The 12,865-nt window shown below is 35.3% G+C and overlaps 2 protein-coding genes across 3 annotated transcripts in view; one reads left to right on the top strand and one right to left on the bottom strand.

Annotated features, from left to right (window-relative positions):
- The window catches only part of LOC135416638 (uncharacterized), a 414,600-nt gene that overhangs the window by 185,278 nt on the left and 216,457 nt on the right, over positions 1 to 12,865 (top strand).
- The window catches only part of ANO3 (anoctamin 3), a 157,380-nt gene that overhangs the window by 7,605 nt on the left and 136,910 nt on the right, over positions 1 to 12,865 (bottom strand). For all 3 annotated transcript variants that reach the window (XM_064656952.1, XM_064656954.1, XM_064656953.1), the window contains exons 15-26: positions 11,830 to 11,912; positions 10,788 to 10,928; positions 10,283 to 10,447; positions 9,313 to 9,349; positions 7,355 to 7,466; positions 6,095 to 6,152; positions 4,569 to 4,666; positions 2,914 to 3,059; positions 2,653 to 2,805; positions 2,043 to 2,190; positions 1,743 to 1,823; positions 769 to 874 (exon numbers count right to left, since the gene is read on the bottom strand). In XM_064656952.1, coding sequence (XP_064513022.1) covers positions 769 to 874; positions 1,743 to 1,823; positions 2,043 to 2,190; positions 2,653 to 2,805; positions 2,914 to 3,059; positions 4,569 to 4,666; positions 6,095 to 6,152; positions 7,355 to 7,466; positions 9,313 to 9,349; positions 10,283 to 10,447; positions 10,788 to 10,928; positions 11,830 to 11,912 — 1,328 coding nt within the window. The remainder of the gene's footprint in view (positions 1 to 768; positions 875 to 1,742; positions 1,824 to 2,042; positions 2,191 to 2,652; positions 2,806 to 2,913; positions 3,060 to 4,568; positions 4,667 to 6,094; positions 6,153 to 7,354; positions 7,467 to 9,312; positions 9,350 to 10,282; positions 10,448 to 10,787; positions 10,929 to 11,829; positions 11,913 to 12,865) is intronic.

The raw sequence follows: 12,865 nt of genomic DNA, 5'->3' as shown, positions 1-12,865 counted from the left end.
CTGAAAAGAAGAACAAAAATAATTGCTTAAAAAATGGATAATTATTCATTTGTAGGTCCACATTTTAAAGCCTAAAGAGTCTGTAGTAAAACTGGACCTGAGGTTCAATTCGTGACTGAATGGCAACTGCTTTGTTTTTTTTTAATAAAAACACACACTGATATGGGAATAAATGAGTGGTCTAATGCAAATGGGGAAACGCTGAAGTCTTCTGAAAAGTAAAATTAAGGGTACAGTTAGTGACTTAAATGAAGGTGTGACTACAGGATATGCTAGTTTGATTAACAAATGCAGGCATTAACTACAAGCAGTCTTTGTTAAGAGCTTATAATGGAAATAGGAACCAGATTCCTGAATAGCATGCAATACATTCTTCAAACATATTTCTACTTTTACATTAGGTTAGAATCATGTATCATTTTCCTAACACATATTTTATCTTGTAATAACTGAGCCTAATGTACTCAAAACTTGCATTGCTTCTTTTTCAATAAAATGTAAAAGATTTGGTTGGGAACCAACATGACATATAAGATGACTGTTAAGGAAATATGATTTTAGAGGGACTCTAAAATAAGTGCATGCTCTGTCAATTCTGTTTGAAGCAGCTGATAGACAACACTTTGGGGAAGACAATTTCTTTTTCCTCTCTCTTGACCATAATGAACAAGCAAGCGATGAAAATGGCAATTTACTTATAGAACTACTGTAAAGAATCAAGTCAGACTTTAGAGAGGAAGAAAGGAATTGTTCCTTTCCACAACTAACCTCAAATACTATGATGAAGGCCAGTCGTGCTGCCAGGACATGCCAAAACTGCAAAGTGAATTCATATGGAGTTGAACTCCATGGTGGGGCTCTGTAGTCTCTATACCTGCAAAGCAAAGAGAAACCAAATACGTTAGCCTGTGCTGAAAAACCTGAACATGGTCAAGTGATCTCTAGTTCATCCCAGATCTGTCTAAAAGGAGAGAAACTGAAGTGAAAGCAGACTTCAAGAGGAATGAAACAGAAAAGGAGAACAGTCCACAATACAGGGTATTAAATATTGTTATTTATGAGATGGTACTTTTTGCTTCCAAGAATCCAGAGCAAACAATTTTTTTTATTGTTACAATAAAACAATAAAAGTTTTAACACTGAAGTGTTAAGTTCAAATGTGTTGACTCTCAATTTGTTCTTGTCTTTGCTTATAAGCACTTAAGGTTCTCCAGACAAAGCTGGCATAAATGTAACACGATTCTAATTTAAACTAATGCTCACTGCAAAACTAAATCTGAAACCAGGAGTTCGTGCATGCAACATCATATTTCATTTTTATGCTGAATTTCCTGTATTCATTTTGCATAACTGTTTGCAATCACAACCTAGGTCAGAGCCACAAAAACTTTAATTGTGTATTTTAATGAACAGACTTCAGAATGCTTAACAAAACTGAAATGAGAACTTTTATCCTTCTTGGCAGGTGGTGAAACTTTGAAATTAAATAATTCGTAGAGGCACAAAAGATAATGGTTTGCAAGAGTCCTGGAAAAACTCAGAACATAGGTTTTCAATGTGTTAGTGCTGTGTCCTACCACACACTGTTTGCACCCGAAACTTCATGTTGAACAAACATGAACTCCAATGCTTTTTACAGGGAAAAAAGGAAACTTTTATATTATACCAGCGATTTAAACACTAACTTTAAATCTACTGTCTGATTTCATGTCCATTCCAGCACTACAAGAAGGGAGACATACCGACAGTATCCTGAGTATCCCATCCCAAGTTCACTCAAATCAAATACTGATAAACTGCTGTTGACATATCCTTTTAAGCATCTGAAAGGAAAAGCCAAAGGGTCAGGACCTTCTTCATAAAGCAGTTATACAGCATAGATCCTGTACATAAGCATATTCTGCTATCACACACTGTGATCACACTATTTTATTTGAGAAATACATCTGTTATATGTTAAGTACGTTATCACAGAAATACAGCAGCAAAAGTGCGCTTCCACTGAAATATATATATGTATATATAAAGAATATCTTAATTACTTTTCCTGTCTGTACCCTTGATCTGTACAGGGACCATATTTGTATGCATAGACAAAACGTGGAATGTAATCAGAAGTAATGGCAATAACAAAGGCATTGGTGATGACAGCCAGAACTCCAATTCCTTCCAGAATTCCATACCAGATACCTAGAAACAAGAGAAATGAAAGCAACCTTGTCAGGTTTTTATGACCATATTAAGTCATATAAAGTCATACCGTGATAATAAAGTCATTATTAGACATACAGTTTTCCTTTCTTATTGGGAGAGAATTATGAGTCAGAAAAACTAGTCAAGATTCAGTTTTAAACCAAAAGTGAATTTAGTCCTTATATTTAATTTCTAAATTCATTTGATTTTAAACCTAGAGTTCCACAAATCAGAAGCCTGAAATACTGTTTAGCCTGTTTTCAATATTCAAACTATTACGGTTGGCAATGAAAAACAAATTTGATGAGTCCTCTTTCTTTTGCTTAACAGCAGAGTGGTCACCGAGATCTGCAGGTTATAGTATGTCTTGACATGTGAAATATTTCAGGAGTTGAGCTGCTTTAAAGAAGAAAACACAAAGAGATGGTACTGACAGCGACAGCCACCAGGTTCTCTCACCTATATCTGTTGCTCTCGCAGGCATGGGTCTGCGCCACTGCGTGACGAACTTGTACGCATCCAACCTGATTTCTATGATGTTGTTCAGCAGTGCCAGGAGAGGTGCCAATGGGAAGGCAGCAACAAAGATGGTGGTAAAGCCAAACTGTAAAACTAGACAGGCATTTCTACGGTTAGAAATGGGACACGCGAAAGATCTTTCCGCGTGCAACACAGGTCCTCTTTCTGAGGAAAACCGACACCTCCCCGAAATTTGCTCACCCATCTCTAAATATTCGTCCATTAAACCATGGAGATTCATAGGCTGCAGATTCCAATCTTTTTCCCACTGAGGTAGAGAAATTTTATTCTCCATTGATTGCCCTCTTCTCTTCATTTTGCGTCGTGACCACCAATTCTGTAATAAACTTTATTAGATAAAGAGAGTATTATTGGCTGTATCTGCCCAGTAATTTAAAATATTTTCTGGTATTGTTTTGAAGTAAGTAGGCCTATTTTGAATGCTTACTTACATATTTTTTGGAAATATTTACAATATCATCTAAGATATAATTCAAAGAACTTATAAAAGTTCTCAAAATTCCGCATTATGATTTTAATTATATCTTTAATGCAGCATGTTCAGCATTGTACAAATAAGCTTTTCAGAACATGGAACATGCTTGCATAGACTCTTTTTTTGTACCATTTACCTGAATGACTAAATTAAAAAAAAAAAAAAGAAAAAGAAAAAAAATAATGCATAGCAAGAGCATTAAAAAAATAAATAATTTAATTTTCAGTTCTGTAAAAGACAAACCAAGTGAAGTAAGAACTAGTAGAATACAGTAATAGTAGAAGTAAGAACTTACTAGAATAAGTAGAAGTAAAAACTTACTAGAATACAGTGAATTGTAGAATATATCTATTTTTGAACAAACCTAAAGATCTACATGCCCTACAGAATATCTTTTTTCTTGAAGTAGGAAAAAGGGTTTTAAAAATGTGTTGCTGAACGATGAAGCTACAAATATTTAAGACAATTTTTCATAAAGCTGGGCAGATATCTCTTCACAAAGTAGTTATAAATATTAAGTAGATAACAGCTCACAAATTAAAGTGTTATACAAATGAAAAATATTATCCAGTACTGACACAGGGGGCAATTCAAGACTACTGTTTGTTTCTAGATATTAAAGAAAAGAGACTGAAGATGGAAAACTTTCTTATTAGTATTTTTATAAACTGCTACTATTTTTTCTCAAGCTAATTTAGTGTTTGGCTCTTGATCTCTCTTGTTAGTGAAAGAGCAACTGTTGCCAAAGTTGCAAGCAACGGTTCTGTCAAAACAAAACGCTTCCTCCCATTACAGAATGCAAGCATGTTTTAAAATAATAATAATTCTAAAATAAATTCTAGACACAGCTAAGATCCTGCTAGGCTGAGAAGACAGGAAGACTAGTAGTTCAAGTAGGTTTCTCCTTTCCAAAAATCCATGTTTCACAACATACAGTACACTGCCCCTCGTTTGCAGAATGATTGCATGTTGTGAGCATAACCCTTTCTGACATATTGTCACGGTTGAGACTTCAATTAAATTAAATTTATATTTGATGATCAATCTTTTCCTGAAAACATATTCCTCCAGTTTCAAGAGAACTGTAAGACTCTTACCCCCATTACTCTCTTCAGAAGTTGAACAGCTCTGTTTGTGTTATGGAAAATGAAATTATAATAAACAATTTAGACAGTTAACATACCCCAAGAAGCTTTGTCTTAGAGCAGCAGTTAATGCTTTCCTTGGGAATAAAATTACAGTATGTGAGATGCAAAAAGTGAAAACAGTCTCCAAATCTAAAAATACTTCTTCCTATCACTGACTCACCCTAAAATGTATTCACTATTTGTAAACAATTAACTTTAACATCTGAACTTACGGATAGCCTAGTTCCATGAAGTTGTTCCACATTTGTTTTAAAACCATAATAACTCCCATTTGCAAGCACAGATCTATCAAGCAGCCACTAGGATGACACTGAAATGAAGTGGAAAAAGATAAATAGCTAAAATAAGAGAATTCTTTTATTTTTATTTGTTCAGAGGGTAAATGAAAAATATTAAATATGTTTGGTGAAAAACACTAATCTGTATCTACAGAAATATTAAAAAAATATTTATAAGAGAAATATTAGCACAGACTTCAGCTGAGCAACCTTATTATTTCTTGGAGAACTAGACCATATTACCTAAGTTAAAGGTATGTGTACTAGATATATGACAAATGATATAGACCATTTCACTTAGATCAATACATACTTATTCATTTCAAAAGAATGGAAAATTGGCAATATTCTAAGTCCAAAGAGAGACCAAATTTCTGGTACTGGATTGCCATATTAAAATGTTTAGTAATTACAGAACCATTTTTTCAGACCATGGACTACAAAGTTATGATGTTTTACTCTGTGGATATCAAGGTTCAATAGAAGAAAACTGTTTTTCAGATATAAGAGATAACTTCAGCATGCTGTTGAGCTGCAATCCTAACATATTCTCAGGTTAAATTTTCAAAATAGTATCTTCCTTCTTTTAAATCATAGAATTATAGATTAGTTTGGGTTGGAAAGGACATCCTAAGATCATCTAGTCCAAACTTCTGCAATAAGCATGGCCACTTCCAACTAGATGAGGTTGTTCAAAGCCCCATCCAACCTGACCTTAAGTGTTTCCAGGGATAGGATATCCACTGCCTCTCCAGGTAACCTGTTCCAGTGCTTCACCATCCTGACATTTAAAAAAAATAATCTCTTCCTTATACCTAGCCTGAATCTAGCCTCTCTTAGTTTAAAACCATTACCCCTTGTCCTGCCTCAACAGGCCCTACTAAAAGTTTGTCCCCATCTTTCTTATCAGCCCCTTTAATAAGTACTGAAAGGCAGCAATAATGTCTCCTTGGAGCCTTCTCTTCTCCAGGCTGAACAACCCCAACTCTCTCAGCCTGTCTTCACAGTAGAGGTGCTCCAGCTCTCTGACTCCTTTTGTGTCCCTTGTCTGGACCCATTCCAACATATCTGTGTCTTTCCTGTGTTGACAGAAATTTAAGAAGCTGATAAAAAAAGCTGATGGTTTTATATTTATGTCCACCATTCAAAAATCCCACATACTCAGGAGATTCCAAACTTGTAGGACTTAGTAGAGCTTGTGAGGTAAGGGACTATCCCTGTTTAATTTTCCCAGACAGAGGCAGAAAGAACTGTGTCTCTTGGGCAGAGTCACTCAGCACAGTGGAGAACACAGAAGGAAAAACACATCTCCTGTTTCTTATCCTTTGCTATAAATAAGAGTTTACCATTTGCTGCACATAGATGGAATAATAAATCTTTCAAACTGGGCATTCACGTCCTTCATCCATTTCCTTTTTACTCATGGAAATACCACAGGAACACAAAGCAGGATTGCTTACCTCTTCCAGTCTCCATCTGTTAAAAAGCTTGTTGTACTTTCCCGGGCGGCCTGCAAATCTGGAAAATAAGATTTCTGTTTCTCAGTGGACATTCCAAGAACACCCTCTATCAGCAGCTATTTCACAACATCCACTGGACAAACTCAGGAAATATCAAAAGATTAAATCACACAGGCTTAAATCTGGTATCTGTAGGATATGGAAGTCTCAGAATGCAAACAAGGACCATCATTTTGCAAATGACCCTAAGCTTTTATTATGTCCTGAACAAAAATACTAGCTTCAGAGGTTTTAGATGTTAGCTATTCAGACCTAATCTACTTCTAAAATGATAAGCCATTGCAATACATAGGAATTTACTGCAGCACAGGGATCTGCTTGTCCCCGTGAAGTGTACATTTGATTTGTATAACGAATTGAATCAAAATTCTTGATGACCTCAGTGAAAGTTATAAATGATACAGAAAGAAACCCATGCCTGGTCCTACTAGACACAAGAGAGAGCTAGACACAAAGAAGTTTAGATACTGTATGGCAAATACACCAGTGGATGTAACAAACAGGTATCACTAACAGATTTTACAAAAAGGTTTTTTGCTTTTCTTCTTGTTTGGTTTTGCTGTTGTTTTCTTCCAACCAATCTTGAACTGAAATTCTACTGTAACACTTTATAGAAGGTACTCTGAAATATTCTGTAGGTTCTGGAGGAATGGTGTGGCCATAACAAAACTGAACTGAAGAGGAAGGAAGGTTAGACCTGTACTGTATCTCATGCTTTGAGCTACAGATACACACAAAAATTGGAGCCAGAATTTCTGCTTCCTACTCTTGCACAAGACTTGCCAGACAATATTTACTGCATTTGTAGAAATGCATCCTGGGAAATGTAAGTCATAGGGAATTAAAAGAAAATAATTAATAAAGCCTATTAGCACAGGACTAAGTACAGACCCACATTTAGGCAGTGGCTGTATTTTTAAAAGCTCTGAATTCTCATTTTGTAGGAAAGTCACATATGCAGACCCACTTAAAAAGTAAAATTTTTACTCTCTAGTTTCATGGATAAACATTTCAAGGGCCCAACCCGCACATACAGTTAAAAACATTAATTTAGTGTTACTAATTATCCCCAGAAACCAATTAGCACCTAAATCTTACAGTCCAAACTGTCACTGTATTGTCTTCAAACCCTTAAAATTAATAAGGATTTTGAGTTCTGTGCAAGTTTTCCTGTATGTGCAGTGAGAAAAGGTAACTTACCTGCCAAGAAAAAAGGCAATGTAGAAGATAGAGCTGTTCAAGTTGACGAACTGGAAGAGGAACATTTTCAAGGCAAAGCTGTTTTCCCATTCAGATTCTGTTCTAGGGTGCTCTTCAGAAAGACACAATATACATTATATAAACAAAAATGAAACTGAGTTATGTGTAACTCTGCTCACACAGAAATCAACACTAACAAAACGAGCAATGGTTTCAAGCCACGTTGCCCCATTATTTTTTCTCCCTTAAAGTGTTCAGTCTACAGACCACAAAACCATTGCCCCAGCTCAGACTATGCCATTTGTATGTGGAAACAGGAGATGCAGTACAAGATAGAATCAGCACAGAATAGATCACACTTCTGTGGGAAGACACCTGTTCCATTTCCACAAAAAAAATCTGAATTCAGTGTGAATCTTTAAAGGTATCTCGATTCAAAGAAAAAAACCCAACACAAGAGAAACCAAAACCAAACAAAAACCAAAAATACTCCCCAAACAAAACAAAAAACCCAACACAAACCAACAACAACAAAAGATCAAAAATCAAAGGAAAGGACGGAGGTTCTTTTTTGGCTTCTTTTGGAAAGAAACGTAGAAATGCTTGTAGGACTATAAATGTTGTGTGTGGGTCTGCACTGCCTTGGATGTTTTTCCTTAAGGTTTGCAGAGCATTATTTATGTCTGAATTAGAGATCTTGGTGATAGGGATTCAAAATTAATTTTTACAAAATCCATCTTTGACGGATGTATCAAACTTGGAATACTCTACACCGAAAACTACATTAAAACACATACTGAGTCTTAAGTCTACACTGCCTGGATTTGTCAGTTAAAATTTGTACTACTTAATTACTCTGGTCTAATGATGACTAAATTTGGACACAAACATACAGGATATGGACACTTGTTCCCAGAAGTTAGTGTCCTTCTCTGATGCAAAACACCTTAGAAAGAGTAATGAATTACCTAGCTTGAACACCTAATGCTCCATCACATTTAATTCAAGAAACTCCTTTTTTTTTTTTTTTTAATTCTTCCATATATTCTGGGAAAAAACAGCTTGTGCACTTAAACAATTATTTTCTTTCCTATTCCCTGGTCTGTAACAACATAATATATTCTAAAAGGAATAGAAATAAGTCTGATCTGAGAAAGTACTTTAAAATATTTTACTACTTTGAGTAAGTTGACTATACATTCTAAATCTTTCTAACCTGTTCAACTGCCTGTTACCTGAAGCACTATAAAGCTTCGAGCCCCTTGTTTAATACTTTAACCAGAAGAGGGAGCTGTTGAATTTTAGCAGCCAGCTTGTGTTTAACCAAGACAAGATGACTTGCATATTTTGACATGGGCTAAAAGTGAGTATGTAAAAAAACTAAACGGTAACACATTGAAACAGTCGGAGATCATAAATTCTGTCTTTGCTTTCTTGTTTCCTATAAGCTAGAAAGCTTTTTCTCTGCAACTGAATCATGACTAGAGGCTTCAGTATAAAACCTTAATGTGACAGAATTAGAGCCACTTTAAAATTCTTAACATTTTTATCTTGGACAACATAATTTTACCTTAACCCATTTTTTTTCCATATGAAAGTTCAAATTAAAAATTAGTAAAAAATAAACAAGGATTTGGAGAAAATGGAAAAAACCTTTCAGCATTCCAAGAAGGAATGTTTTGAGTTTTGCTCCAAAGTAAGACGACACTTTTTCAGTGTATATGTATATGAATATATGAAACATTAAAAGAAGCAGAAGAATAAATTCCTTACTTTTCTATTATTATTTCCCCAGTGAAATAATAATTTCTTTTCTTTCTTTGATATTTCTCACTTGCTTAGGGAAATGCTGGAAATGTGCCATGCAGAGATGAAGTTTTCAAAACTCTACTTCATGGGACTATAAAGGTATATGCCACAGCCAGCAAGAATCATACCATTAGTGAAAACCTACATACCTAAGTCTGTCAGGAGATAGGCAACCTTCTCATACACCTAAAACAGAAATAAGAGATGCAGTTTTCCTTTGCATGAATGTGCATACTGGCTGAGGATATCAGCTTTCTAGTGAAAACTTCCTTATTTCTCAATATATTGACTATCCCCAGTCTTTATCTTAAATGACACAGCCCAAGGCAGTTACCAACTCTGAAAAATATTTCCTTGAGTATTTACTATAAATAGCAAGTTATTTTTGGTAGCTTTGCTTGGTCACTTGAATGTACTTTTCATGACTCAGAGTGATCATATATAATAACAGAAACAAATACACAACTCTGACTGAATCATTTCTTACTGAAATGACTGCACAGTCTCCTTAAGAGATTTAAAAGCCATTGTTTGCTGTGTTGTTATTCCTTTTTACCTGATTGTGCTTGCATGGGAACAGAAAGATGATAAATAATATTGCAGCTGGAAGAATAGAGTTTCTATCCATGTACATGGTGCTACAATGGCAAATGATTAAACTCCTGCTGTCATAGGACAGAAAAAACTTACACCAACATCATATATCAAAGTAATTCTAGGAATGTGCAACACTGATACCACAGCTGCATTTTAAATGAAAGGGAAAAACTGAAAGTCATCCATTAAAAACAACTTAAAAAATAAATTCTCAGACAAAGAAATAATGTAGCTCTGTTTAGAGATGTACTGTAAAAGGTAATAAACGCCCCCCCCCAAATGCAAATGTAGAAAGCAGGGAGTTTGCACCCCTGTGACTTGGTGACATAAGCAAAGATGTGCATTGACAAATCAAAGAGGAATCAGAGAAAAACCTTAACGACCTCCTGAAATACCAGCTTCAGACACTGCCCCATGCATAAGCACAAACATGTATATACAAGTGATATACGCTAAACTCAGTAAGCTTGTAAAAATTACTCTTTTAAATTAATCCCTCCTTTATAAGAGCAGAAGACTTACAACATTGAGTGACATGATGATCATAAAATTGATACAGACTCCAGTGCCAGACGTTGCAAACTGCCAATACTTCTTGATGAAATACCACTTGAAAGAAGCAAACTGCTCCATGGCCACCAGTCGATACACCACCACTGCAAACACTGCAGTGAGGACCAGTGAGATCTGCAAGGGGGGATTTACAAGCAGAAATATTAGACCAAAAGGTAGATATGATATCTAAAATAATATCCCGCAGAAATAATAAATCAACAAGTGTTTTAAGGATCCCCATTTGTTTTGGAGAGAACAAAAATACTAGATGAGTTAAAAAAAAAATTTTACTGCTCTTTTACAATATAACTACATTCCATCTTTTGAAAGAATGAAATCCCTAAGCAAGCAGTAAGACTGAGACAATCAGTTTTGCCTATATAATCTTAATGAATGCACTCATGAGGAGTTACTGTTTACATCAGAGTAAAATGAATTACAGTACAAGAATTCTAATATTATTAAACATCACCATGAAGAATATTCCTGAGACAGACACCATCAGTCGACTGAGCTTATCAGGGAAAGGTTGAAAAGGTTCAGGTTTTCCTGTAATGGGATTTACTCTTTCCACTTGGGAATATTTAGCTTCAAACTGGGGACGAAGCTCTTCCTGGAATGACAGGATGGATTCCATTTGTTGTATTACTTAGTTCTCTCATGAATCAGACATATATATGCTATAAAGTAGAAAATTATACTGACACAATTATTTTTTATAATGCTTCAACTAAAATACCCAAATAATTTGTTCTTTTGAAAACCCTTGGAAACAGTGCCAGAGAGCAGCAAAGAACAGAGATCATAAGAGCCTTCCCCACTATGTGAGGGTATTAAAAAGAAGGCATTACTGATTTAGACACTAGATTGTCTGCAGAAATTGATAAGAAAAATAATGTCAGTTATAATGGTGTTTTTTGTGATACGAAACCATTTATTAAAAGCCACCAGCTTGTATCTACCCATCTATGGAAAGCTATAAAACAAGTAAAGTCTATCGACTTAAACTGTAATTAAATCATCAATATAGTTAAATTACAGTTACGTTAACTAATGATTTATGAAATAATAAAATCATTTTATTACTGTTGATGCTGATAGCAGAATGTTCAAAGGATAATCTATGCCTCTCAGAAGGATATAAAATCTAGTTTCTGTCCCTTTGCTTGTCTTGATCCCATTTTTAGGCAGGATCATGAATTTCTACTACAAGAAACCACAGAACTGAAAGGCATCTGTGCTGACATCAGTAGTAGCTCCTGTCCTCTGTATGGAAAGTATTTCCATTCAGTTTTTCAAAGGATGCTTTTGATAAATGTGGAATTATATTTGGAATAATAATGCCAGTTGCAGAGGGTAAAGTATCCTTGTGTAGTCTCAAATATACCTGTTTATTCTGCAACTAATGTTACTAATAGAAATATAATCTGAATGGCAAACTCAGATGACAACACACAATATGGATTCATATTTACACTTAGATCATGCTTCACATGTTTTCTTCTGTTTCTTACCTCTTCATCTTCCCAGTCTATGAGGTCCCAGTCATAGGTTAATACAGCTCTCCGTCTTTTCCAAAACTCTAGAAAGACTGTTGCTGTGGAAAACAACTGCAGGTTAATTATAGCAAAAAACAAACAAAAAAAGGGCGATGCAGATCTCACGAAAATCAGCAATGTAATGTGATAACTGTCATTAGCCATTTTCTGACAGTTTTCCCCATAGAAACTGAAAATTGTAAGTAACTTCAGGATAATCACTGTTAAAATTGAAACACTATTTTCAGTGTTAAAGAATCTTTTTTGTTGTTGTTGTCTGCTATATCTGTACAGAGAGGGGTACCTGGCACTATAAAACAGTGCCATCCCCTTTAATTTTGCTTTTAATTTTACTCAAAATATAAAATCTTTCCTTGAAGAAACGAGGATACACATACACAACGGTAACAATAAAGAGCTAAAGTATGATCTCATTTTATTCAGTTCTAATGAAGACAACCTCACTGCTTTCCCAGCTATATCAGTTTTATACTGCAGCAGTTTTACTACCAAAATAATTCTTTAAACAATTATTTCTAATCTAGGTGTGAGACCATAATCAGATTCTCCCAGTTTTATTTAGCTGGACTCCTCTACGGCAGCAAAACTATGCAATCAAAACAGTCCTACAGGTTTTTTGCCACACCTCCTATTGAGAAATACTCTTCAGAATTGAAACTAGCACTTAGAAAAGTATCAGCTATAGCTGAAGGATAGCTTAGTCTCCTCTCACCCTCCTGGAGTACTCTGAACCACTTTGCCTCCATACGGTCACAGCTCTGAATCTGATCACACCTGGAGGTTCTTCCCCTCCAGGAACAGCGGGTCAGCACTCAGCACTCTGGCACCACACTGCAGATGTACAACACTTAGCCAAGAATTGAGTCACAAACATCTTCCATCAGGTGTTATGTCACTCAGGGAAACAGTTTTTACTTTTCCTAACAGATGAATTAAACTGCTAACAAACAAAAGAGAGAGCGAGCACACCCTCCCAAGGCCAAAGCTGAGG

The sequence above is a fragment of the Pseudopipra pipra genome, chromosome 6, assembly GCF_036250125.1.
Source record: "Pseudopipra pipra isolate bDixPip1 chromosome 6, bDixPip1.hap1, whole genome shotgun sequence".
NCBI lineage: Eukaryota > Metazoa > Chordata > Aves > Passeriformes > Pipridae > Pseudopipra > Pseudopipra pipra.
Note: the sequence above shows the minus strand (reverse complement) of the source record. Positions and strands in the feature narration are given on the sequence as shown.